General features: G+C 45.7%; 3 protein-coding genes across 3 annotated transcripts in view; all 3 read right to left on the bottom strand.

Annotated features, from left to right (window-relative positions):
• POLA2 (polymerase (DNA directed), alpha 2, accessory subunit) overlaps nucleotides 1-3,933 on the bottom strand; it is a 57,297-nt gene extending 53,364 nt beyond the window's left edge. The window contains exon 1 of the mRNA XM_015411936.1: nucleotides 3,843-3,933. Within this exon, the coding sequence (XP_015267422.1) occupies nucleotides 3,843-3,927 (85 nt within the window). The 5' untranslated portion in view covers nucleotides 3,928-3,933. The remainder of the gene's footprint in view (nucleotides 1-3,842) is intronic.
• A 1,887-nt stretch (nucleotides 3,934-5,820) lies between these two features.
• On the bottom strand, nucleotides 5,821-19,150 carry LOC107111041 (solute carrier family 22 member 20-like). The gene is made up of 10 exons (XM_015411938.1): nucleotides 18,752-19,150; nucleotides 15,872-15,975; nucleotides 14,552-14,706; nucleotides 14,086-14,254; nucleotides 13,163-13,286; nucleotides 12,233-12,348; nucleotides 10,696-10,910; nucleotides 7,828-7,936; nucleotides 6,910-7,113; nucleotides 5,821-5,979 (listed from the first exon to the last, which is right to left on the bottom strand). The coding sequence occupies exons 1-10, from the start codon at nucleotides 19,148-19,150 to the stop codon at nucleotides 5,898-5,900; spliced, it is 1,677 nt and encodes a 558-aa protein (XP_015267424.1). The 3' UTR covers nucleotides 5,821-5,897.
• Nucleotides 19,151-25,269: 6,119 nt separating this feature from the next.
• Nucleotides 25,270-27,413, bottom strand: part of CAPN1 (calpain 1) — a 71,690-nt gene continuing 69,546 nt past the window's right edge. Inside the window, exon 22 of the mRNA XM_015411948.1 lies at nucleotides 25,270-26,970. Within this exon, the coding sequence (XP_015267434.1) occupies nucleotides 26,944-26,970 (27 nt within the window). The 3' untranslated portion in view covers nucleotides 25,270-26,943. The remainder of the gene's footprint in view (nucleotides 26,971-27,413) is intronic.

The raw sequence follows: 27,413 nt of genomic DNA, 5'->3' as shown, positions 1-27,413 counted from the left end.
TGAAGATAGCTCCAGAGGGTAGCCATGTTGTTCTGCAATACAACATCTAGATTCGAGTCCAGTAGTACCTTGGAGGACCAACATGAATCTGGGGGGTACAGGCTAGCGAGAGTCAAAGCTCCCTGGGGACTCTCAAAAGCTTATACCACCAAAGTCTTGTTGGTCTCTAAGGTGCTACTGGATTCAAATGTAGCCCCAATGCTCCTGGAACATTAATAAAGTGTAAATTTTAAAAAATTCATTTACTGGCAGCTTCACCCCCTTCCCCATGCCTTATCCAGGCGGCATTTATTACCTATACTCACAGCGGCCACTATCTGCACATGTGGGGATCAGTGTTCCCTCTAAGCTGAGTTAGTGTGAGCTAGGCTCACAGTTTTTTAGCCTCTGGCTCAGACATTTTTATCTTAGCTCAGGAAGGAGGGCTCCAAAGCAAACTAATTTATGCAGCAGCCAAATTGCTCGCTCACAACTTTAATGCCAGGAGCTCACAAAGTAGAATTTTTGCTCACGAGACTCCACGGCTTAGAGGGAACATTGGTGGGGATTGCCCCTAAAACTCTGTGCCACCCACGATTTTCTTTTTAACCTCCAGAAGCTGTATTATGATGCAGCTTCAAAGAAGAAAATAAAGCCTGGCTGAAGACCAGAACTCTGATCAGGAAGCCCTAATCTAAGATGTGTGGGGAGAAGGCTAGGGTCACACAAAGGTTGAGAGAAAGTTTTTCTATGTTCACAGACTTCTTAATGGCAGCCTCATAAGAACATAAGAGAAGCCATGTTGGTTCAGGCCAGAGGCCCACCACTCTTTGGCACACAGTGACCAAAAACGAGGTGCCATTAGGAGGTCCACCAGCAGGGCCAAAACTCCAGAAGCCATCCCACCATGACCCCCCAAGCACCAAGGATACAGAGCATTGCCCCAGAGAGAGAGTTCCATCTATACCTTGTGGCTAATATCCACTGATGAACTTCTGCTCTATATGTTTATCCAATCCCCTCTTGAAGCTTTCTGTGTTTGTAGCTGCCACCACTTTCTGCAGCAGTGAATTCCACATGTTAAGTACTCTTTCGGTGAAGAAGTACTTCCTTTTATCTGTACTAAACATACAGTTCATCAAATGGGTTGAGTGCCTGTGAGTTCTTGTACTGAGAAAAGGGGAGAAAAGTCCTTCTTTCTCTACCTTCTCTATCCCTTGCATAATTTTGAAAACCTCTATCATGTCACCCCTCAGCCGCTGTTTCTCCAAGCTAAAGAGCCCTAACCTCTTTAACCTTTCTTCATAGGGAAGGTGTTCCATCCCCTTAATTATTTTCGTTGCCCTTTTTTGCACCTTTTCCAATGCTATAATATCTTTTTTGAGGTGCAGCAACCAGAACTGCACACAGGATTCCAAATGAGATGGCGCCACAGATTTATACAGGGGCATTATGATACTGGCTGATTTGTTTTCAGTTCCCTTCCTAATAATCCCCAGCATAACATTTGCCTTTTTTATTGCAGTTGCACACTGAATCGACCTTTTCAGTGAATTATCTACCATGACTCCAAGTTCTCTGTCCTGGTCAGTTACCGCCAGTTCGAACCCCGTCAACATGTATTTCTAGTTAGGATTTTTGGTTTTAATGCACTTGCCCACGCTGAACCTCATTTGCCACATTGACGCCTACTAGTCCAGTCTCGACAGATCCCTCTGGAGTGCCTCCCAGTCCTCCCTGGTTTTCATCACCCTGAACAACTTAAGTGTCAGCTGCAAACTTCACTGCTTACTTCAAATCATTAATGAGCAAGTTAAAAAGCACTGGACCTACTACTGAGTCCTGTGGTACCCCACTGCTTACCACCTTCCACTGTGAAAACTGCCCATTTATACGCACTCTCTCTTTCCTATTAACCAGTTTTTAATCCACAAGAGGATTTGTCCTCTTATCCCATGAACTGCTGAGTTTAGTTGGGAGCCTTTGATGAGGAACTTTATCAAAAGCGTTCTAGAAGTCTAGGTAAACAACATCTATTGGGTCACCCTTGTCCACATGCTTGTTCAGCCCTTCAGATAACTCCACAAGGTTAGTGAGACAAGATCTTCCCTTACAGAATCCGTGATGATTCTTCCTCAATAGCTTTTGTTCATCAATGTACTTACTAATTCTATTTTTAATAATGGATTCTGCCAACTTACCTGGTATTGACCTTAGGCCGACTGGCCTATAATTTCCTGGATCTCCTCTGGAATCTTTTTTAAAGATGGGGGTTACATTAGTTACCTTCCAATCCTTGGGAATGGTGGCAGATTTAGTGCATATTTTTGTCAGGAGATCCACAAGTTCACATTTGAGTTCTTTCAAAACTCTTAGATGTATGCCACCTGGAGACAGTGATCTGTCAGTTTTTATTTGTCCATCAGTCACAGGACCGCCTATCTCATCACCGCAATCTGACTCAAGTCTTTCAACACCTCTCCCAAAATCAGTGGTTCTGGAGTGGGCAAACACCTCCCATCTTCCACAGTGAAGACAGAGGCAAAGAAAGCATTACGCTTTTTGCCATTTCCCTATCATCTTTTAGTAATTCTTTTACTCCTTGGTCATCCAACGGTCTCACTGCCTCCCTGGCTGGTTTCCTGCTATGTATATGTATGTTTGAACATATTTTTATTATTCGTCTTTATGTTTTTTGCAATATATTCCTCATAGTCCCATTTTACCTGTCTGATCACCGACTTGCATTTTATTTGTCAAAGTCCCTTTTATTTACCTCATTCAGACTAGCCTTCCAGTGCTTAAAAGAATCCTTCTTACCTTTTACTGCTTCCATTATTTTGTTCGTTAACCACGCAGGCCTTTTGTAATACCTATTTGTACCTTTCCTAACCTGCTGTGTACATTGTATCTGAGCTTCCAGTATTGTAGTTCTAAATACTCTCCAAGCTTCATGAAGAGATTTGACCCTCCTTACCTTTCCTTTCAGTTTTTTCTTCACGAGCCCCCTCATTTGAGAGGTTAGCATTTCTAAAGTTAAATGTGGTTCTGATGGTCTTTTTGGGCAACTCCCTATTTACATAAATGTTAAACTTAATAGCGTTATAGTCACTGTTCCCAACCAGTATAACATTTACATCTCTCACAAGGTCTTGGGCATTACTTAGGACCAATCAGTGTGTACAGATACACAATGTATCTGAAGAAGTGTGCATGCACACAAAAGCTTATACCAGAATAAACTTTGTTGGTCTGGACTCATAATTCTAGTGTGGAAACCAATTATCAGAAAGGCAAATGATGGTTTTAAGACGCATTCACTGAAAAGGAGCGATCAACCAAGGGCCCATGGATGATAATGAAACAGAATATCCACATTCAATCTACCACCAAATACTAGATGGCAGGACTAGATAGAGGATGAACTTCAGTATCATGCTCTCCTTGCAGGTTTCCTGAATGCACCTGACTGGTCACAGTGAGAAACAGGATACAGAAGGACACTTGATCTGAACCCAGTAAGACAATATCTGCATTCCTACACTTATAACTTAACCTTGTACATAACTTTTAAGAAATAAATTTGACCAAGTGACGTCAAGTTTAGTCTTAAGCAAACTGACATAGGATTACATCCTTAAAGATCTAATTCCCTATCTATAAAACACGATAGGCAAACAGAACCTCCACTTGCAGAGGCAGTCTACCTATGAACATACACTGCTGTGAGCGGGAAACAAATATGCGGGGGAAGTTAATGGGTCTGCCTTGACGGGCTCCGGCTTGCACGGTCATTACCATAACATGATCTACTCAGGTCCCCTCCACCCGCGCTCCCCGCCCCACTCTCTTTTGCAGCTCACATTTCTCGGCCACAGCTGCGTCCTCATTTTCTTGCACCGCCAACCCGAAGACCTTCACTTCCTCTAAGACCAGTTCAGCCGCCATGGCCAGCCGTGCCCCCCCGCTGCTACAGCAAAAAAAACGCGCGAGTCTCCCGCCACATTGCAAGAGAGGCGGGACTGAAGTGATAATGAAGGCGCGCCGATGGGCAGCCGGACCTTCGAACGGAAAGTCAGCGAAAGGCGTCGCGCTTTAGGTCCAAGGCCAATCGGTGAGGAGGATAGCTGGAAGGGGCGTGGTCAAGAAGGTTACGGAAACCTGAGGAGGAGTCTCTCCCGCGCGTCCGTCTTGTCTTCCTGGTCGATTCGCCAATGGGAACCGTGCGGGGTTTCGAATCCCGTTAGGTGGGGTTTGCATAAGTGTGCGGTTGTTGTCCGGCAAAAATGAATAATTATTCGTCTCGTTTCTGTGTAGAATTTCCAACCTAGTGTGGGGAAATGCCTGAAGTTTGGGGCTGGCGCCTGGGGCTGGTGGGAGCTCAACTAAGATGCGATACACACCATGACATTTAAGATCCACCTCCGCGGTTTTAACAAGGACTTTGGAGTTCTCCCTCGCTATAGGTGCTGATATCTTGCATGGCGCACCCCTTATGGATAATAATTTATTTATTTTATTTATTTCTTCACATTTATAGCCCGCCCTTCTTATAACTAGTATAGCTCTATAATTTTGTAATTGGATTTGCTTTTCTGTCACATCCCAGATGGAGAGCCAGTACGGTGCGGGGTTAGAGGACTAGTATCTGGAAAACCAAGGTTCATAGCCACACTCCTTACTTTGGGCTGGTCATACTCTCAGCCTAACCTACTTCACAGGGTTATTATGAGGAGCAGAATGATGTAATCCACTTTGGGTCCCCATGGGGAAGAAAGGCAGGGTATAAATGAACATAAGAGTCCTGCAGGATCAGACCAGTGCTCCATCTAATCCAGGATCTTGTTTCCCACAGTGGCCAACCAGTTCCTCTGGATAGCCAACAATGGCATAGAGACCAAGGCCTTCCCCTGATGCTGGCTCTGGGATCCAGAGGTTTACTGCCTCTGAATGTGGAGGTTCCCCTCAGTCACCAGGGCTACTATAAGAACATAATTAATTAAATGAATCAGATTTTGTGTTAGTCCTTTGCCTGGCAGCGGTTGGGAGTGGTCCTAATCCATTCTGAACAGATCAATCAAAGTAAAGTGGCCTTTCCTGTCAGGTTTTTTTTTGCAGTCTTTAATATAAATTCAGTGGCCTTATGGATGTATACTTCATTGCATCTGATGAAGTGAGCTCTGACTCAGGAAAGCTTAATGCTAGAAAAAAATGTGTAAGTTTCTAGAGCGCCACTGGACTTCCATTTTATTATCTGCTACAGACTAACATGGCTACCAATCTGCAATTAAGAAGGGCAGTTGTCTCTGACTTTCACAGGATATGGTAGGAAGAAAGATTTGGGACATCCAGAATTCCAGGCACAAAAATCAAAGCAGTAGCAGCAACTTTTATTGGAAGAAATTAAAATGTAGGAAAGAGCTGTGTAAAGCAATAGGAAAAACAAAGCAATAATCTAAAACAGCCAAGAAAAGGCAATAATAAAGATACATTTCTGAGCTTTTCGGTTCTTGCTTCGTGAAACCAGAAAGATGTGATAGACAGTGGTTCATGGGAAAACTTCAGTGATGCTGCATACACTTGTGTAGCTGCTCATGTCTCTTGAGACACTTCTAGGGATCTTTTGCAAAGACACCTTTCCTGTAATTGCAACACAAATTGCTGGGAGCTCTAACGACTTGCAGCTGAAGGATGAGAAAGGTGCATATGTTGGATTGCTCCTGAAATCTTGTGGGTGGAAGGAAAGAAGACAGACAGAAAGATTTATGAGGCAAAACCCCACTGTCCAGCTCCAATGATTAGAGTACGCCAACTACACACATGTAAGGGGGAGAGGGACTGGAAGGACAGCATGCACCCCTTTTCTCTAATTTCAGCAGAAGCATTTCACCCTCAGCTGAGGAGCAACTCAGAGAAAACTAAACAGAGTCTTTCGAATGAGCTGTCGCTTGCTGTTGGAGAGAAATCTCTTCTTCTTTCAGTGGTTGTACTTTTCTAGCCCTAAGTAGGAAACACACATAGAAAAATAAGTGGTACATCTTCCCTTGATTTTAAGGTCAATGTAATACCTATTTTTTACACAGGGGTAGATGGTCCAGGCTAGCCTGATCTCAGAAGCTAAGCAGAGTTGGCTCTGGTTAGTACTTGGATGGGAAACCACCAAGGAAGTCTGCGGTCATGGCACAGAGGCAGGCAATGGCAAACCACACCTTAACGTCTCTTGCCTTGAAAACCCCATGGGGGGTAGCCATAAATTGGCTGCGACTTGACAGCACTTTCCACCACCAATACCCATTTTATAGATGGTGAACTGAGACATAGTAGGTGGGTCTTTAAAGGCTATCATGTGTTCCTTCTATACAGCTAGGACTTGAAAGGTATTCTGTTGCCATGCCCAGCATCAGACCAAAAGCCTTCTAATGAAAGACGCTTGTAAGAGAAAGGGTTGTGATAGAGCCTTATAACCAGTACAATGTGTGGCAGGCACTCCCAGATATTACACTTGCGAGATCATTCCTGGGTTATGATGCTACACTAGACGCATACTAGATGCAGGCATTCTGGAGACGTAGAAAACCTTTACTATTCTTTTAGGGCTAAGACATAGCCTGGGCCCTTTAAAGGAAGGTGGCACAAAACTCCTGTTTGTTTTTACTGGGATGCTGTGTGTCTTTCACAAGTTGCCCAATCGTAAGACAGAAACTGATACATTAAGGATATGAAATTAAAGCCCCAATTACTTGGTTTACTACCATTTGTACCCTGTCCCTTCAAGGAACTCTGAGTGGAGGAACCAGGACTTCTGGCTCATCCTCCATTCTGATATAGGCCAGCTTAGCTTCAGATGTTTAACTGTATGTCATGTGCCTTAAGCATCACTCTCTGCTTAGCATGTTGCCTGGGAAAAGAAATGGTTTATTAGGCACCCACCGTTGTTCCATCTCAGCAATGGTTTCCAGGAGGGGTGAGTGTCTTGTTTCCGTTAGGAAGCAGGTGATGACTCCAGCAAGAAGGGGAGCTGCTCCAAATATCAGCGATGGCAGGACGGGAAAGGAGTCCCTAAGCATGTAGATGAGGGGAGCTACCATGGCACCGATCCGGGCTTGCATTGAAACAAAACCCATGCCTGTTTGCCTGCCAAGAAAAAACACTAAAGTTTGGGGGGGGGCATAGAATCTCTGAGACCTTATGCTATAAGGAAGTGGTGGGGGCAGGAAGAATAAGGACGTCACCAATGTGATGCTGCAGTAGTTTAATTTTTAGAAATCCAAATACATTTCACAACCTTCAGGGGGATTTATTTTGTGATTTTAACCAATTAAAACAGCCATTGTACCTTACTGGCTTTACCCTCAGTATTTTTCCCATCATCCCCCCCCCCATTTAAAGGGGTCCTTTACATAAGAAGGCTCTTTCGCTGTTTGATTGCCATCAGAATTAAGAGGCCAAAAATCCATTTCACTCCATATGCAAGATAGACTGTCTTGTACCCTCCCTATTTTTAGGGCCCCTTTTGCACTAATCTTTCCAGCCTCTACATTTGCCACTGCAGCCCTTCCTATCCATATGCCCTTTGTCAATAGACAGCAAGATTTTAGTTTCCCTTGATGAAGATGCCTGGTTGGCAAACTTTCTATTGCTGAGTTTACTCTTCATCGAGTATAATGTTTATGAACATCCGATGACATTATGGAAACTACATTTAAGCCTGCAGGATGTTTGAATCTTATTTTATATAAAAAATAAGGCTTCTTTTGATGACGGACTCCTCTCCCGCCTGCCTGTGTACATAGCTGGGGCCCCCACATGTAAGAATTTCGGAAGACCAGGGAACTAAGTGCGGCCTACCTAATTTCTGTAGGATAGAGTTCTCCAGAATACTGATATGCACCGATAAAGGAACTAGCCAGGCACCCTTTTCCAAGTGCTGCCTGTGCTGTCCGCAGGGTTTGCAGCTCTAAAAGAAGGAGAAGGGGGGAAATAGCTTAAAAACCAATACTTGTCTGATATAGTTGCTGCTTTGGAGGCTCAGATTCAGTTCCCCACTCGGCTGTGTTATCCATAATAACTAATGTTAATATTCAGAGGCAGTCTACCCCAGAAGCAATACCAGATACTCAGAACAAATAACACGAGATAGTCATTACCTTTATGCCTTACTTGTGGGTATCCTCAAAGCTGGCCACTGATGGAAACAGGATGCTGGACTAAATGCAAAACTGAATGATTGAAGAGAGCTTTTCTACAAAGGCCTCTTTTTTGGCTTTTCAAAATATGGTAACCCTAACCACTACTTCACACTAGCACCCAGGACCAAGTCCAAGAAATGTTATTACTTAAAGCACAAATGCCAAATGGCCCTTTACACAATTACAGATTTTGGCTCAGCTCCTGTTCATTTTCAACCATGCATGTGGCAGGAGAACTTTCTTTCCCCCCCCCCTATTGATTTATTTACTTTAATGTTAAAATTCACATATTTAATTATTATTTTATTAGACTTTTTGCCCTCCCTCCCATGCGTTGCAAGGCTCATTCGGAGCCCTGGTTCCATTGGAGGTGCTAGGATCCAGCTTCATCTGCGTTTTTACCACCAGTCCCGAGAGGGCAGCCTTGGTGGTCATCTTGCCTATGCTCCTCTCCCAGCATCCCACCTTCTGCTTCTTGGCTAAATCCTCCTGCAAGACAATGTCTGGAGGCTTTGCTTTCGTTAACGTCTTTGCATGGGCTTGAGAGGGGTCTTCGTCATCGGAAACCGAGTCCTTCAGCAGCCGCCTGGCCCGGGCTTGCTCCATCATGGCTCTCATCTCCCTCTCGTCCTCCTCCACAGCCAGCCGCTCCTGCTCCTCTTCCTCGCGATCCTGGTACTGCTGCAGCATGGATTCCAAGTCCACGTGGGCCTGGCGCTGGCTCAGCTCCTGCAGGCTCTCCAGGACCTCCATCTCCAGCCTGGAGTCTTTGGTCCTGTTCTTCAACTTCATGGGGTTATTGAACTCCTCGTCCTCTCTTGCCTTTTGCCACCGCTTCTCCTCCTCCTCTCGGAGCTTCTCCGCTCGGAAGTTCCGCGCGGCCCCGTGCTCCACGGCATAGCCCGCGTTCTCGGGGTCTGTCCGGAAGGTGATTTCCGCAAGGCATCGGGGGCATCGGATGTAGAAACGGAAGATGGGGAGCCCCAGGTAGGACTGCTTTTGGACCGTCTCCTTCCGGGCGTTGAACTTCTTGCCTTTGTAGATGTACTCGCCGCACGTCTTGCACCGCATGTTCATGGGAGCCATCAGCCGCACCACACATTGCCGGTCCTGGGGAAGTTTCAGCTTGGGGATCTTCGACGGGTCAAAGCCCGGCGGGTAGTATTTGTTCAGCACTTTCCTTTCCGACATCGCGTCCCTTCACGGCCGTTCTTCGCGCTCTTCCCTCCGCAAACTCTCAGTACGTCCGGGATTCCCCAGCAGTTCCGCCTCTCCCGCTGCCATTGGCTGCCGCGTCGCAAGAGCTCCGCCTCCACCGGCTTTTATTTCCAGCAGCCTGTCCCCCCCTCCCCCGGGACAGAATGATTGGTCGCCTTCCTGCTTTTCTCCTTTAAATGCTACAGGCTACAACCCGCTACTTGAAGGCCCAACAAGACCCGTATGCTTCCTCAGTGGGACAAATAGCGGCTCCTCGGAGCAGTCTAAAATCAGGAAAATGGGGGGGGGGGGGGGGGTCACCTCCCTCCCTCCCTCCCTCCCTCCCCTCGCAGTACCAATCAGATCAGAATCAGGCCCCGATGCACCTGACATTTCGAGAAACACTGTCATGTCACATCATGTCTGTGCAGTACAAGAGGAAGAGGAGATGGGATTTATACCTCACCCTTCACTCAGAGACTCACAGCAGCTTACAATTCCCTTCTGCTACCCACCAGTGTTCCCTCTAAGCTGAGTTAGGTTGAGCTAGCCCACAGTTTTTTAGCCTCCGGCTCACACCTTTTTGTCTCCGCTCAGGAAGGAGGGCTCCAGAGCAAACTAATTTATGCAGCAGCCGAATTGCTCGCTCACAGCTTTAATGCCAGCAGCTCACAAAGTAGAATTTTTGCTCACAAGACTCCACAGCTTAGAGGGAACATTGCTCCCCACAACAGACACCCTGTGAGGTAGATGGGGCTGAGAGAACAGCTCTGAAAGAATTTGTCACCGACCCAAGGTCACACCGGCAGCTGCATGTGAAGGAGTGGGGAATCAGACCTGGTTCTCCCAGATTAAGAGTCCTGCCTGTTAACCACTACACCAAATTGGCTCTAAGTATCCACTTTTTCGATGGATACTTATAGCAAAGAGGGGGATTCTAAGACCTTTGTCAGTAATGGTGTCCAGGAACCTGGGGAATAGTATTTCGAAAGTACTAATGTGAGGCACAATATCACTGAAGACTAAAAGTCGACAGGAAAAGATATTCTTTGAGCCTCTTAAGCCAACTCTTGATAATGTCATGTGCTGTTGTATGCTGCTCAGCCGAAAGACAAAAGACAGAGAGTGGAGGTGGAAGATAAAAGTGCCGTTCGCCTAGGGAAGCAAGAAATTTTCACCCAGCCCTGCCTGTTCTGTTGCCTTAAAGCAGAGATGAGTGTGTTGTAGCTGACAGGGTTTGTCTGAGCATCATTGAAAACCCCATTTGAAAGACTTTGCCCAGCTGCAGCAATCACAACAGCGTTTCTCTCAGGTTCCCAAAATGACTCACCTTCTGGCACAAACATGTTGACAAGCACCATAAGCCCACCAACAGTAAAGAAGCCAGCTATAGTGACACGGCGGCCAACGAAGATCATTGTGAAGGTGGACAGCAGCACAGCAGGGAGGTCGAGTGCTCCAAACATCATCTGCACAATATAGACGTTCAGCCCAAATTTTTGCACATCCATTGCTAAGCCATAATAGGAAAAGGAACTGGAAAACCTAAGAAAGGCAGGAAGTAAATTGGTCTATGAATGTAAGGGCATGAGCATTACTATGAACACATTATCACTGATATTAGTACTATACAGTCAAAGTACATGGTACTTTACTTGCAAAAAAGATATATGTGCCTGCCTCAAGGAGCTTGCAGTCTAAAATGTGAGAAAAGGGGAGAAAGCAGGAGAGTTAAAGAGCTAAAAGCAAGCAAACATGTTTACACTGATGGAGCCAAATTATGCATTGTATGTAGAAGTGAAACTGTGGTGGATTTTTCTTTCTTTTTATAAAATGAGAAGTACCCCTGGGAGGACTGGGATGGCAATGGCAAGAGACTGCTGATATCCTAGTCTATAAGTACTACAAGGACCCAGCAATTTAAATAGCATGCAAAAACAACATATTGCTGTACAAGTTCATATACTAAATGATGTAATCCAAGTTTTATTGTTTTTGTTTCAATAGATGAGCTTCGTCACGAGACCGAAGTCCCAACAAGACAAGAGCAAGGACGAACTTTCTCAAGTTGACTGTCCGTTTCGACCTTCGTCTTTGTCAACGTCAGTTTGTACCGTTTTTCTTTCAATCCAAGCTTTCCAACAATAAGTGCATAAGTTCAAAGATGGCTATTTGTAGCTCCTACATTCACCCTCGGATGACCGTGGCCCCGCCCCCAGCGTGCCCAGCGTGGTTGCGTAACTTCCAGGTGACGCGCACGTTGGGGTGGGGTTCCACCCGGGGCCCGATCCACCGCCAGCGGGGAACAGGCCTCTGGGGCGGGGTTTCCCCGCCCCCCCGGGGGGACTTGGGAAGCCTAGCAATGGGTGAAACAAGGGCACTGATACATTGTTGGTGCCACTGGCAGGGCCTGAAATGAGTGACCCAGCAGTGTTGGTTGGCTTGTAGCACCACTGGGGCCTCTCACCTTGGCTTGATCTGGGCCATTTTAGCTTCCCAGTCTGCCCCTTGTGACTGAGGATTAAATATCTCACAAAATAAGAGGTTCTGAGGTGGGGTTTGAAGGAAAAGAGGGACAGGAAGAAGATTCCACAGAAGTGTACAGGAGAGAATTCCTTGTATAAAGGGCAGCAAAGCTGAATACTGCACTGGTCCTCATTCTCCACATTTTTCTTGCTGGTACACCCACTGACATCCTGAACTGAACATGCTGCCGGGGACAAATGTAACCGTTTGCTGCTTTTTCAAAGACCAAGCGCTGCTTGGCAGTCCCTGAGTTCAGTTCTGGGCACCAGGGTTTTATGAAGGAAGTGGACGAGTTCAGATTGTGGGGGGAACTTGGGTGAGGGAGGAATTGGCACACTTACCAGATGACCATGAGGCAGCAAGTGACTCTCCGCAAGGCTGGGGTGCGAAAGAGGTCGAAGATGGTGTGGCTGGATTTTAATTTGCTGGTTTCTGTTTGCATGTGGGAATTCAATACCTGACCAAGGAGGGGGGGAAACATCAGAGTGTTTAAGGTGGGACAGGATTCATGGCCAGGGGCAGCAGAGTTTATGTCTTATTCACATAGCCCCATCAAATGTGCATGGAATTGTTTTACAAAAGATAGGCCCGTGCCTTGAGGAGCATAGTCAAAATTTTTACAGAGGGTGCGAGAAACTGTCACTGTAACCATTGCCAGGAGATTCAAAAGATTGCTGTGAGCTTGGGGCAGTGAAAACCTGGCTTTTGGTTCTCTGTCTAAATTGACAACAGGATAAATTGCTTTTATAATCTCAACTAATTACTGGATACAGGGTCAATGCCTGGTTAGAATTCGGTGGCATGTCCTTTTTCACTCTTGCTGATCGGATAATTTTCAAAGGGAAATCATTGCATTACGGGGAGGCTGGAAGGGCTTGGATCAGTGTTCCCTCTAAGCTGAGTTAGTGTGAGCTAGCTCAGAGTTTTTTAGCCTCCAGCTCACACATTTTTGTCTTAGCTCAGGAAGGATGGCTCCCAAGCAAACTAATTTACACAGTATCCAAATTGCTTGCTCACAACTTTAATACTAGGAGCTCACAAAGTAGAATTTTTGCTCACAAGACTCCACAGTTTAGGGGGAACATTGGCTTGGAATAGGCTTTGCTTTGGCCTTTTGGTGCCCCCCGCCCCCCCCCCCCCGCCCCTTGTAAAGTTTGACAGCAGAGTTTATAGTTAAAAGCATTAACATAACTAATACTCTATGGAAAAGTGCACATCAGGCTGTTAAACAAGTGATTCTTTCTAACAGAGATGAGTGAAAAAAAGCATACCTGTTGGGTGATTTTTTCTCCTTCCTCCGTTTTGCCATTTATTGCAGCTACTTTCTTCAGGTTCCTGATGGCCCTATGAGACTTCTTGTGGAGGAGGAGCCAGCGTGGCGATTCTAGGAGTTTCCTAGTAGAAAAGAAAAAAGGAGAACATTGGGTTATTTATCTGTTGTGAAAGTACCTGGGTAATTCTAATACCACGGTGAGTAAGGCCCAGTCACTTGCATGTGTGCCTATTCTGTACCCACAAAGCCAGCATAGTGTGGTGGTTAGAGCAGGGGCCCCCAACGTGGTGCCTATGGGCACTGTGTTGCCTGAAGACACCTTTTCTGGTGCCCACCAAGTGTTTTTAGAAAGTGGACAGGGCCAGAGGAAGCTCTTCCCTGGCAAGGATTCTGATTGGCTGTGCAGCTTATAATAACATTGTTTCATAGTAGCTGCCACCACAGTGTTGCTTTTTCTCTCACACTCCTCTTTCCAAGTGTATTTTTTAATCTTGCTCCTTTTCTCCCCTGCAGTTGGCTTCCTCCATGTGTTTGTGTGTGTCTCCTATAGTGGTCATTTCGTGGTTGGCTCTGCCTCGCACCATGGTCATTTTGTGGTTGCATCCACCACCCTGTGTCAGTGGTACTCACAGGCTGAGAAAGGTTTTGGAACCCTGTATTAGAGTGTCAGACCACGACCTTGGAGATCCAGGTTTGGATTCCTGCTCTGCCAGGAAAGCTTGGTGACCGTCTGCCAGCCACACACACTCTGCCTATCCTACCTCACAGGGTTGTTGTGAGGATAAAATGGAGAAAGGGAGAACGATGTTATAAGCCACTTGAGTCCTCATTGGGGAGAAAAGCAGGGTATCTATGTACAGTATTCAAAAACCATGCCATATTGATCTGCTGTAGCATTTGTTGAGAACTATTATCACTTACCATGAACATAAAAAGGCAATGAAGAAAGGCACTGAGACAGCAAATTGAAGCCAGCGCCAGTTCCTGATCTTGTATGCGACCCCTGCCAGGATTATCTGTCCAAAAGTGACAAAATAACCCAAGCAGGCACCTGCCACTGTCCGGCCTTTGGTCGGTGTCCATTCTAAAACTAGGCGAGAAATAGCAAAAGGAACTGTTAAAGGCATTTGCAGCAAAATCAGACCGGCATGGGGGTAACGTATTCTGGAAGCAGCAATTTCCTGCAAGAGGACGCATCCATGCAGGAAACCACATGGAGGGCACGTGTTCCCATCAAAAGCATGCAATGAGTATGCACATAGTCTATGTCACCATGTGTGTACCAGGCAGGAACCTCCAACAGGCTAATCAATCCATTACAACTTGCAGTCAATCAGATACCCCAACGTGGGTCATATAACAATGCTTCTGACCAATCAATACTCACTCAAAGAGAAGGAATTTAGTACAATTCCTGAAAATGTCATGCCAGCCATGAAGCGAAACACGCAGTAGCTGCTGAAGGAGGGCAAGAACGCTGTGCTGATGCCAGTAATGGCAATTTGCAGGTACGATGAGATCAAGGGGATGCGCCGTCCAAACCTGAGCTCCAAAGAAAGAGGAGTGGGAGGGTTAATCCCATGAAACTGCCTCTTGTTTAGTCTTGTCTACTCTGACTAGCTGCAACTTTTGGAAGAGGCAATGGTGGCATTTTCAAAATAATTTTTGCAGTGTGTGGATTTGCCTTTCAAATTTCTGTAGTAACCCATGTGTGCCCATTTCTGTTGCAAGAGGTGATACCTCCTGCCTGGCCCGTAGCTAACATGGGGCCCACGGGGCCTGGCCCCCTAGTGTTTCTTCTGGGCCCCCTCCCTCTTGGGCTGCCCCCCAAATGCTCCAACTTACCACCTGCACTGTACTTCCATTTAATTAGCTGGTGGCCCCCCCAGGCCCCCTCCCAAAGAATTCCCTAGCTACGGGGCTGCCTCCTGCCGATACTTCTTTGATAAGTAATGCAAAATCTTAGGCTGCTTTCAAAAACAAGCATTAACAGCTGCCAGAGTAATCCTTGCTGTGGCATGGTGCTGTGAGTCACTCACCTGATGCAAGTCAGGTAAACAAATTCAAACTTGGGGGGGGCAATCAGAGGTCCCGCTCTACGGCAGGAAAAGAGAGCACCAGTCAATGTAGAGATGCCTAATCCAGGTGCAGGCCTCAGGTGACCTGTGAGGGGAGCAGACTGGTCTTTAACCCAGCCCCTTCAAGCTTGTTGGGTTGCTTTAGCGCCCCAGTGCATGTGCAAAAAGAAAACAGGGAGGGGGGGACTGGAAAAAAAAAGATCTACTGTGAATGACAATGGATAGAACCCTAATGGGCAAAACCCGAGAAAAGTGAGTGTGAACTGGTCACAATGAAAGTGCAATAGCCAAAACTGCAATAACAGCAGGGACAACTCAAAAGGCAGGTGCAGTGTGAAAGACGCCACTGTTAAAATGGGACCTCACTTAGTGGTCTGAGAAGAAGGCCTTCCCCCAATAGGTAACCTAATCCAATATAGCATCTATTGACTCTTTACCTAATGCATCATATGAAATTAGTCTGCACCCAACACTGTCTGCAACATCTATATTAAGATCCCAGAAGGTGCACATTGGTGCCTGTCCATCAAGCAAAAACCTATGTGAGCCAGACTCTCTATCTCTTGTAACACAAAGCCTAGAGCTAAAAATATCAAGGCCTTGCCTCAGAGCACCCCTTTGCAACCTACCTGTCTGATAAAACTCCAAACACAATAGCTCCAGCTAGCACTCCAGCCATATAGATGGACTGAGCCACATCTCTCAGTGTCTGCAGGTCACACACTAAGTCCCACTAGAAGGGAGAAGTGAAAGAGTTAAAAAAGATGAGAGCCATTTTATCTCCACCACAACCCTTCCCACAATGAAGCCTGGGCAAAACCACCTTCTCCCTATGGCAACTCGGTAAGCTTCACAGCTGAGGAAGCATTCTAGATGGAGACCACATTTATTAAATGTGCTTTAGCAGTCCAGTATGGGTGCCAACACTTTCTACATCGGGAGAGCTATAATCATGAGAATGGAATGGAAGTACAGCCTCCTCTTTAGCAAAGAACTATGGTGTTATGGGTGCAGCCAGATTGCTGTCTTGTAATTGATTGTGGTTGCACGTTTTAGTTACATCAATGTTCCCTAATATCTCTAAAGGATTTGCAACTGAAGCCGGGAAATCAGTAACCAGGGGAAATGATCACAAAGGCACTGACGTTATCAAAGGAAGAGAAGGAATTTAACTGTATGCTATAACTGTACGCCAACACAGAGTGTTGGACTGGATGGGCCATTGGCCTGATCCAACATGGCTTCTCTTATGTTCTTACGTTAAATCTGAGTAAACATATAGTTAGAATGACCTACTATAGTTATTTGGTTTTGGTTGAGTAAGGAACTATTATTTTATGCACTAAGTTCAATAACCTATTTATCGACCAATATTTAACCTAAGAAGAGCCCTGCTGGATCAGACCAGTGGGCCATTGTAATGTATCCATATTGCCACGTGCGCGACCGTTGGGCCATGCGGTCGCGCACAAGTCCCAAGCTTCGTTCCGGGAGAACAATAGCAGAGCGGATCCTAGCCCGCACCAACCAGAGGGCAAGGTCCGCGGCCAAGAGCCTATGAGACTCTCGGCCACTGTAAATAACCTATAGGGTCACTAGGGGGTGTGTTTTGGTGGTGGGTTCTGGGCATATATACCGGCCTGCGTGCCGGGGTTCCTTGTCTTGTTCTTGATCTAATAAAGTACCTTGCTGAATCACTCTACGCTTCCGAGTACTTTTCAGCCATCTAGTCCAGCATTAGAGTTGCCAACCTCCAGGTGAGGCCTGGAGACCTCCCACTATTACAACTGAAATCCAGGTGACAGAGATCAGTTCCCCTGGAGAAAATGGCCATTTGGGATGGAGGCCTCTATGGCATTATACCCCATTGAAGTCCCTCCCCTCCCCAAACGACACCCTCCCCAGGCTCAACCCCCCAAATCTCCAGGTATTTACCAATCTGGAGCTGGCACCAGGCAACCCTGTCCAGCATCCTGTCTCACACAGTGGCCAACCAGTTCCTCTGGAGGGCTTACAACAGGGCATAGAGGCCAAGGCCTTCCCCTGATGTTGCCTCCTGGCACTGGGATTCAGAGGTTGACTGCCTCTGAATGTGGAGATTCCCTTTAGTCACTTCAGAAGTATTTCCTTTGTCTAAGTATTTAGAGTTATGTATTTCAGGGCTAAGTGGAATACAAGGACAATTTACATATTACAGAGCACAGCACTGGGTCTGGGATCCTTGTCCTGTACAAAAGTGAGACATGAGTTGTGGGTCACCCACAATTCCCACATGTTTTTGGATCACGACCAAAATGTACATTGAAAAGAGGCTTCACAGCCTTTCCTGCCTAATTTTCATGACTTGGAATCTGTTTGGAAGGACTATTTGGCCTGTTGGGGACATACCCAAGGAAAATGAGGGTTTTCTCAGTGGACCAAATAGTACCTCCTAGAACCATTTCAGTTCAGGAAAATGGTGCAGAGGGGAAGGCTGAACTCCTTCGACATGCACAGGGGAACTAAGGAGAACCCCTGGCTCACATCTGACTGTTACACAGGGGAGAGAGTGCTAAAGAAGACCATTTTCTTTCCCAAACAGATTTTATACAGATTGATTTTTCATCTCGAGTATCGGATGGACCACTTTTCATGTGGCATGCAATTATATACCCTATAGGAAGAAAGAGCACAAGAGTTTTTTTTTCCCCCCTGCAGGAAAACTGATGTAAGGGAACAGGTTACACACACACACACACTCACACACAGAGCCTTGGGTCATCTGCTGCAGATTGCAGTCTTCATTATCGTCTTTTTGGAAAGCACAAAAGATGAAAACTGATGAGCAAAAGCATACAAGAACATCACATGAAGTTTATTTGCCCCTGACACTCCTTTCTAGCATCTGCAAAGATAGCTGAGTGAAAGCTGTCCCCCCCCCACACACATAAAATAGCTTTAAAGGTAGGGTTCCCAGATCTGGATTGGGAAATACCTAGAGATTTGGGGGGTGAAGCCTGGGGAGTGCAGGCTGTGTGGAGGGGATGGTATAATGTCATAGAGTATAATGACATTATACCATCCTCAGCATGGTATAATGTCATAGAGTCCACCCTCCAAAGCAGCCATTTTCTCAAGGAAAATTGATCTCTGCTGTCTGGAGATCAGCTGTGATTCTGCAGGATCTCCAGGCCACACCTGGAGGTTGGTAACCCTTTTAAAGGAGGGTTATTTCATTCACATGTACAATTTTACACCTTTCAGTATTTACAATTGTCTTCATATTTATTTGTTTAATATTTATATGCCGCCTTGTCATCTCTGATTCAAGGCAGATAACGAAACATCAAAAGTCACAGGTATGCAGCAACAAGTTAAAACCAATACACAATAATGGTTGCGATCTAAACACACTTTCCTGGGAGTAAGCCCTGTTGAATAACATGGGATTTACTTCTGAGTAGACTTACTTGAGACTGTTCCCACACAGTTATACATCTTTATTTATTGCTGTAAATTGAAAAGCTTACCTCGGAGACAATGGTAGACTCAAAAACAGTAGTGTCGTACACCCACCCACCAACACACGGCTGGGTATGCTTCTCTGTGACATTCTCAGCGACAGTGGTGTTTGGATTTAAAAGGTGCCACTGGATTGTGGCAAACTGGAGACATCTCTCTGGCTTCTGATTTCGGCCCATGGGGATGAATGCCTTTAGTAGGATTCCTTCTTCGGCAGTAAAGTTGGAGAGAAAGGTCTGGTTGCCCTGAATCGAAGGTTTGCAGTGGTAGTCTGGAATGGCAGCAGTGAAGTTTTGGAGGAAGTTGTGGCAAGCAATAAGGCAGACTGGGATCACCAGAAAGAGGACTTGTGAAATTTGGAAACAACCGACTCCCCCAATGGACTCCAAGACATCATTGAATGCCATGCTGGAAGACGAGGACTGCTGAACAATGCTTGGCTGAATACAGTAGACCGAATCTCCCACTCTTCGGAACTTCCACCTCTGTTGGACCCACTCAGTCGTAAAGACCTTCAGTGCTAAATCCCAGAAAAATCCAAGAATCTTTGCTAGCTGCTTAGAAACAATGATCTACTGACAGGTCTAACGATCTATCAATGAAGCATCTATTTTTATTTGAAATGGCATCTAATTCGATCAGAATATATATATTTTAAAATCCACAGCATTAAAAATACTGATAATCCTTTAAAATTCCAGGCAGAAATGTAAAAACCTAGTTTCAAAGGCAATAGTACTAAATAGCAATTTGCTGAAGTCAATATTTTAGACACTTCTTCCTTTCTAGAAGTCCTCAGTCGCACTTCTGGCAAGAGAAATAAGGGTAGGAAGGACTAGGCCAACTAATGTGGGTTCATAATCAAGCAAGCCTTGGACCATGCAACCAGGAACAAAAGTTGCTGGAATGGAGCATGTTGTCTGGAGTACAGGAATCTACTTGCAAAGCCTTATAATTGTGGTAAACTGGCAAAAAAGAGGATTATTGGATTGTCTCTCTACATTCTGTACAGATGGGACCAGATGACTTGATTTCTCCTGCACGTCTGGTCTTTTCAGAGGCTACCCGAAGGAGTTATAGGGAATTACATAAGCGGCAGGTGTTCACTAACCGTGGGAAACCTTTATTTGATTGCTTGTTATTGGAATAGAAACCATTCATTAAAAGGAAATTATAAGGGTCCAGGCATTTTGCAGAGAATAAGAACCGTTTATGGTCACTGAGAAGGGTTTCAAAGCAGGCTTGCTGGAATTATTGTGTGTTATGTGTGCTGGGGGAGGGTAATCTTTATATTTCTTTAGGAGTTTGCTCCATTTGGTTCATTAGGATTCAGTTATTGCCTATCAATGCTGCCGGGACCAAATTTGTTATTACGTCTTCAAAGGACGGGGTTTTTTTACTCCAACAGTTAGTTCAGCATTAAGGTTCTTCTATTTCCACACTTTTTGAACCTTTCATGCAGTTGATACCCAGCAAACAGATTTCCCCACAGGGACCTCTATATTTGCCCTCCCCAGAAGCCTCTGTTTGACATGGCTGCCCGAGGTTTGGATGAAAAAAATTGTTTAATATCAAACTGAGGTCCCTGGATCTAAGAAGAGGTTGCCCTAGGGCACTCTTGGCTGGGAGGAGCCCACGACTGAAATCTTCATAAAAACATTAATAAAAGCCCAAGTCAGGCTCTGGAGCTCTCCCCAAGATCCAGGTGTGCAAGGCAATGAGCAAGCCTTCCATATTGGCCATATGTCTGTCACTCCCAACATAACTCAGTCAAGAGCCTCAGGGAGGGAACTATCAAGTGACTGCTCAAACCTTTGCTAAACCAGAGCAGGGGGAGCTAAACCAGGCCAAGTTGGTACTCTGGACAGGTAACCTAATCATTCTGCCCTAGGTTGACTTTACCGTAGTTTTTTCAACTTTTCACTCTCCGCCAATTCGTACCAAGACCACATACCTCCAAACCTACCTCCCCCAGTGGTTCATCCAGGGGTCATTTCATAGAAAAAGAGGTGCAGGAGCTCATTAGCATAACTCATTAGCATAACTTATTTGCATCTGCCACACCCCCTGACATCACCGGAAGTATGTCAGAAGGCAACACCCACTGCTCAGGCGCCACTGGACTCTTTTGGATTGCTAGCTATTTGTGGGGGGGAGAATGTGCAGATCTATCCTCGCAGAGGAGGGACAGCTTGTGCCTGAATAAAACTTGGTCTTAAAGGTGCACTGGACTGTTTTGGACGGGGGGGGGGGGCTCTGCAACTTACCTGGCTGCTTCTTGCTCTGACTGAGGGCTGCTGGGAGCAGGGGGTGGGGCTTGTTGCATGTGCCCGTCCCCTGGGCTCTTTACTGCCGGAGCTCGGCTCCTGTGCGCTCCTGCAGGAAGTGACCCCTGCTTGTGACTATCCAGGGGGAGCTGATGCCAACCCAAATGGCATGTCCCTGAACAGGTGAATCTCAGGGACTGCCTGTCCCAGGGAGTTATGGGCACACATCAAAATATGCCTTGGTCAAATCTATGTAGGCAATGAAGTTCTCTGGTTGCAAGACCTCCATGAAGGTCTTCAGGATCTCCATCTTGAAATTCCTGTACCTCACAGACCTGTTCAGGAATTTGAGATCCAGAATAGCCCTTCCTCGTTCTTTTTAGGAACTGTGAAAAAAATAGAACAGATGCCTAACAAACTTTGCAATGATGGCACAGGTTCAATGGTGGTGATCTCCAGTAGATGTCTGATGGTGTCCTGCGTGCATGGCCTCTTGATGGGACAGTGAGGAATTGGTGAACACAGGAATCTGTTGTGAAGTGGACTGATGAATTCTTTTGAATAGCCATGAATTATGGTTTCCTTTACCTAAATAAATAATAACCCTTTACCCCCTGGTTGGTGGCTGATAACTTCCAGGATTGATGGCATTTTGGGGGGGGGGGAAACCCCGGTTGGAGCTAACCTGTCGTCACTGTTTTTGGTGGTGCTGTTTTCCTTCCTTACCAGAGAATGGTGCTTGGCCTGTGTTGATGTATGGACTTGTGACCCTGAATTTTTGCTTGGATTTGAATCATATCTATCACTTGGAGTCCAATATAAATCATGGCAGCACTGCAAACTATAACTCTTCTTCTATCTGGTATTTATGAATTTCCTGCATTGTGCAGGGGGTTGGACTATATGACCCTGGAGATCCCTTCCAACTCTATGATTCTATGATTAATGCAAAACCATACTTAAGATTATCTGTGGTTAATAAATCAACTTCAAAATAGGACTTCAAGAACATTTTCTCAGCAGAGCACAGTAACTGAACTCATAAATCTCACTTTGAAGTTTTATGCTTGAAGTGGAAATTGGCGTTACAACCTATACCGGAAAAGTGGTACTATCAAATTTGGAAGCTAACCACAAAAGAAAAATATTTTCATCAATTCAGTCTTTGTCAGTGGGTTAGTGTGGAAAATGTTAAAATGTAAATTATGAAACATTGTTAGCACTGCTAAATATTGTTCTGCTTACTTTTCAAGCCTCATTCTTTGTCATTTGCTGTTTGTTATATGGATTTTATGCAAATATAAGATGGAAAAAACCCGAATTTATTTTGTGGTATAAATTTTGCAACAGGATAAAATAGTACTGTTACCATTTCAAGATAATTACAAGAAGCTCCCAGGAATTTCATTACATACTGGTAAAGTAATGCTACATGTTTAATTTCAAAGAAAACAGTTTGCAAGTTGTTCAACCAATAATTATAGATAACTTACTGCCTAGTTAGTGCATTTTGTGCTGGTATACAGAAAATATAAATCAGACCCAGAGAACCAGAGATACTGCATTATTTACAGCTTAATCTACCCCGACTAGCTAGAAAATTGGCCACCATTTTGAATTATGAGAATACTAGTAGCAAAGTCTGTTGTAAAAGGAATACAATGAGTGCTAGCAAGATCTTGGCCTCCCCCTCCCCCTTGGCCGTGTTATCGTCTATGGGGCTGGTCCTCATCTGCACAAAGCCTGCCCTGCCACCTGCAGCCATCTGCAGGCAGCGGCAACTGGTGCGGCGACAGCATGGTCGGCCTTGGCCTCCTTACCCTGCAGCTGCCGGATTGTTGGGCCTGTCTGTCACCTCGCAGCACACTAAGGGCTAGCGGCTGGGCACCAGTTCCATGGGCTTGCTGCCCAGCCGGCTTCTTGCACCCTGGCATGGCCGACAACTGCTGCAGCACCACCATGTTCAGCCTCTGCCCACTGGAGTGTCAGAGGACAGCCCTCACCAAAGGCGCCCGCGTGGAACTCTCTGTGCTCGGGGAAGCAGCAGTGGGTGAAAGTCGACTCTCCCACATTAGTCTTCCTCGTCTACTTCAGGCTCAACTTTCAGACTTGTCTCCCTATGACATTGAAGGGTCTCCGTGGCCAGATGGCCATCTCCCTCATTGGCTGCTTTCCCTCACTAAAAGCGCAAGCCTGAATTGGCTAATGCTTTCCATTGCTATGGGAGCTGTTTGTGGCCGGGAACTGAGAAGATCCATCCTGTTCGCTGGCTCCCTCCAGACTGAGCCTGAGATGCTGGCCACCGGCTCTGTGAGCGGGACTGTGGCAACGCAGCGAGGCAATGCAGCCAGGGGATTGAAAGTGAAAGAACAGGGACCCAATTGATTTGGGAGTGTGTGGAATGTTCAGGGAAGAGACACCCCAAAACAGAATTATATATAAGGAGAGATTGGGAATGCCTCCCTATCTTAATTTCAACTTCCTAGGATACTCTACCCTGACCTGGATGGCCCAGGTTAGCCCAATCTCATCAGATCTTAGAAATTAAGCAGGTTAGTACTTCGGATGGAAACCACCAAGTCCAGGGCTGCTACACAGAGGTAGGCAATGGCAATCCACCTCTGAATGTCTCTTGCCTTGAAAACCTTAGGTCATCATAAGATGGCTGTGACTTATGGCACTTTCCACAGGATACTCTTTGTAAGTTTTTTGTCACTATTTTTTCTGTGCTGTTTACAGTGTTAAGAATCCAAGGAGAAGATAATTCTGAGCTATTCCAATGGTAACTCAATGAACGTTAACAACCACTAAATAACCACTGGTTATTGCAGGAATAGATCCAGCCGTAACCAGCATGTAGCACTTCTGTTACTGGGATGCTGCCCTGACATGTGTGCAGTAAAAGATGAATATACTTCTGGATATATGCAGAGTGATTCCCCTTCTCTATGGAGTTGCCCCATATGGGATGATCCGGCTAAGATGAGGGTGAGGTTGCCAACTTCCAGGTGGAGCCTGGAGATCTCCCAGAATTACAACTGCTCTCCAGACATCAATTCTCCAGAAGAAAATGGCTGATTTGGAGGCTGGACTCTATGGCATTATACCCTGCTGAAGTTCCTCCCCTCTCCAAACCCTACTTCCACCCCCTCCAAAGGCTCCACCCCCCAAATCTCCAATAATTTCACAACCCAGAACAGGCAGCCCTAGCTAGGGGCCAAGTGTTTCCTGCTCTACTGCTTCTCGTATAGTTTCCTCTCTCACCTGCTACAGCAAACAGGCAAAAGGATCAATGGAGGATCAAGGTGAGATGAGAGGTATAATGGCAGCATTATCTCTTAGCATGGTGCTTTTCAGGAGACAGGCACCACCATGTTCATGTTGCAGTGAACTGTGGGTGACCACAGCTAAAAGCCTGATAAAAAAAACTGAATAGCCGAAACCAAGAGGGACCCACACTTCTAAGCTTTAATAACAGCACTTTTATTATTTTGGCAATCAATTCCTACAATACAAATAAAAAAGGGGGAAACAAAAAACCAAAACCAGTAGTACCCAGTCACATCACAAGTGCGTAAAATACAATCCCTGATATGGAACTCTCCTTACAATGTTGCTGAAGCAAGCCCATCACCAACGTCTCCTTTTGCAGCACACTTAGGGAACACAGAAACAAGCCTCACGGGGGAAGAAGGGCTTCCAGGCCCCCTCAAAGCTTTTTGGGAGTGAAGTGTAAGAACGGGCAAGGAGGGCTCAACTGCTGCAGTCTTTAGACACCAACTTCCCAAGCTGGGTGTTGCAAGACGAAAAAAGTCCGCCCTTTGGGGCTCAAGTGAGGGATGATCAAGCACTGGGACGCCTGCAGAAGTTTCCAGAAAGATACACAGGAAGTAGCATGATACCAAACAGTTTTGTGGCACCTTGAAGACTAACCAAGTTACATGGATTGTCTTTCACTTCACTAGCATCCCTAGGGGTTAAAATAAGATTAGTGGTCATTTTACACCTAACCTCTATTAATTTTGGGTGGCCTCTTCCTTGGGCCCATTAACCAAAGATGAGAAAGACCTGGTATTGGGTACTACCCAGTTAAAAACCTCCTTTGCTGCTAACAGAGGAGGAACTATGGCAACTTGTCATGGTGACTGAAGGGAGCCTCCATCTACAATGGCAGCAACCTTCTGAATACCAGTGCTGGGAGGCAGAAGCAGGGAAAGGCCTTGGTCTCTATGCCCTGTTCATCTGGCCCTCCAGGGCAACTGGTTGGCCACTGTGTGAAACAGAATGCTGGATTAGATGGACCACTGGTCTGAACCAGCAGGATCTAGTTATGTTCTTATTGCCAGCAGTGATCCCACAATACTCTGGCTACAAGTGCTTCGAATTGCTCGTAAGACTAAACTGCATCCTACATAAATTGCTCTAGGAGGTAGGGGGAAGAACATATAAAAAGGTTTTTTTTTTTACCAGTGGTGAGAACCCAAACTTTGAAAGGTACAGACAGAGCTAGTCAAGATTTAGCCAGTCTCTCAGAATATCTCTTCAGTGAATCTGCAGAGGCATTTAAGTGGTGAACTACAAAGCAGATTATGAAGGGTGCCAAAGACCCCCAAAATGGACTGTGGCAGAGAAAACACTATATGCACCATGGCTCAGACTTTCTCATGTGAACTAAGGACTGGCCACTTGCTGAAGGCCTATTCCTAAGAAAAGATTCCTTTGTCAGGCCTCAGGGCTCAAACGGCCACAACGTGTGTTTGTCAACAGGCAATATACTAGAGGCCGGAATATGTACAATGAAAAGAAAGTGACTCTGGCACCAGAAGAAAACAGGCCTTGGCATCAACATGAAGGTTCAAAATTTAGTAGGCATTTCACTGACAAACAGTGAAATAATCAGTACAGAAGCCTAAGAGGTGGGAGGAGCCAGTGTGGTACAATGGCTAGTACCTGGGTGGCCTTAGGCTTGCCGCTTTCTTTCAGCCTAACTCTACCTCACAGGGTAGTTGCAGTGGCAAAGCAGGAAGGGAATACCATGTATAATGCCCTGAATGCTCTGAAGGGAGGGTGGGATAGAGAGAGCTACTAGAAGAATGGCAAAAAGCCTTTAGAAAGTTTGGCCTATGGAGTATTCCCAGCGTGCATGGCTGTAATTATACTTTTGGGATGAGCCAGGTTGCTATGGTCGGCAACTGGGAGCATAGGGAAGCATCTGGAAATATGGTGGAAGACTTGCACCCATCTTCAAAAGGACAGAGAGAAGTGTATTTTGGTGGCCAGTTTGGCAGAGGCATGCTTTAAGACATATGCCTGAGAGTCCAACACGAGACATTAAAAAAAAAATGCTTCTTTGGCTATGATCTGACCCTTCCTTCACACGCTTCTCAAGAACACAGAAATTATGGAAGTCCAGCCAAACCATGATGTCAGGAAAAAAAAGCACAAAAGAAGTCTATAGAAAGATTGGCCACTGGAAGCCAGCATTTTCCCAGCATGCACTGCCTTGCCCAGTGCTGACGACTCTTGCCCAGAGTTGGCATCAGTCACGTTGGCACTGTGATAGACTCTCTTTTAAAGACAACAAAGCCTGTGATCAAGCAATAAGGCCCCTCGGCAGCTGTGGCACTCCACTGTTCTTGCCAAAAGCTGCTGCTACAGGATATCCAAAGCAAAAGGTGGTTTTTCAGGAGGTGGTGAACTTGAAAGGCTTCTGAAGTCACAAGTGACCAGGCACAATGGTGGGAGCCAAGAGAGTCTACCTGGCACGTGAGGCAAATGAGGCTAAGTGTTGCGTGTGGAAAGCAGGGGAGCTTTGCTGGAAGCAGAGATGGCATCAAGCAAGAAGCTACCACGTCCTGACTCAAGGCACTTGCAGGTAAGAAACAGGAGGGAGGGAGGCCTGACAGCCGTGCAGGGTTGGCGCTGTGTCTTCTTCAGGCAAACATGGTCAGCTGTAACCACTGCAGAGGAGAGAGTGAGAAACGGCCAGTCAACATTGGGAATGCTAGTCCTCAGTATAAAGGAACTACATGCTAACATGAAGGACGCCTGTCAAAATGCCCCAGCATTTTAATCCCGGCCCCAGCATCGGAATGTCTAAGACACTCTTAGTGGCTTAGGTGAAACAAAACACATTACCTTACTAAATGGCTTCCATTTTTAGAAGCAACCTTTGCTAATGCTTATGTTCCTTCAGATACTATCCCCAAAAGGTATTTGGAAATCATTTCGGCACTGTGATGTCACCATATTGCTGATCCATTTGACTTACCCTTATCTGTTATAGAGATATACTTTTGAAGTCTATACAGTGAAACTACATTATTATTATTGACTGTTTTTCTTCTTGTGTTTATATACTGGTTTGTATTACTGTTCAATTTGTATGTCAAATTTTTCTATA

This window comes from Gekko japonicus, unplaced genomic scaffold (assembly GCF_001447785.1).
Source record: "Gekko japonicus isolate JY-2015 unplaced genomic scaffold, Gekko_japonicus_V1.1 scaffold563, whole genome shotgun sequence".
Lineage (NCBI taxonomy): Eukaryota > Metazoa > Chordata > Lepidosauria > Squamata > Gekkonidae > Gekko > Gekko japonicus.
Note: the sequence above shows the minus strand (reverse complement) of the source record. Positions and strands in the feature narration are given on the sequence as shown.

Excerpts from the sequence above, each read along its gene's own strand:
- LOC107111041 (XM_015411938.1), bottom strand. The coding sequence starts at position 19,150 with ATGGCATTCAATGATGTCTTGGAGTCCATTGGGGGAGTCGGTTGTTTC. Across the intron at positions 13,287-14,085 it reads ATTGCCTTTTTATGTTCATG|GAAACTCCTAGAATCGCCAC; the intron begins GTAAGTGATAAT and ends CTTTTCTACTAG. Across the intron at positions 7,114-7,827 it reads CTCTATCCTACAGAAATTAG|GCAAACAGGCATGGGTTTTG; the intron begins GTAGGCCGCACT and ends TTTTCTTGGCAG.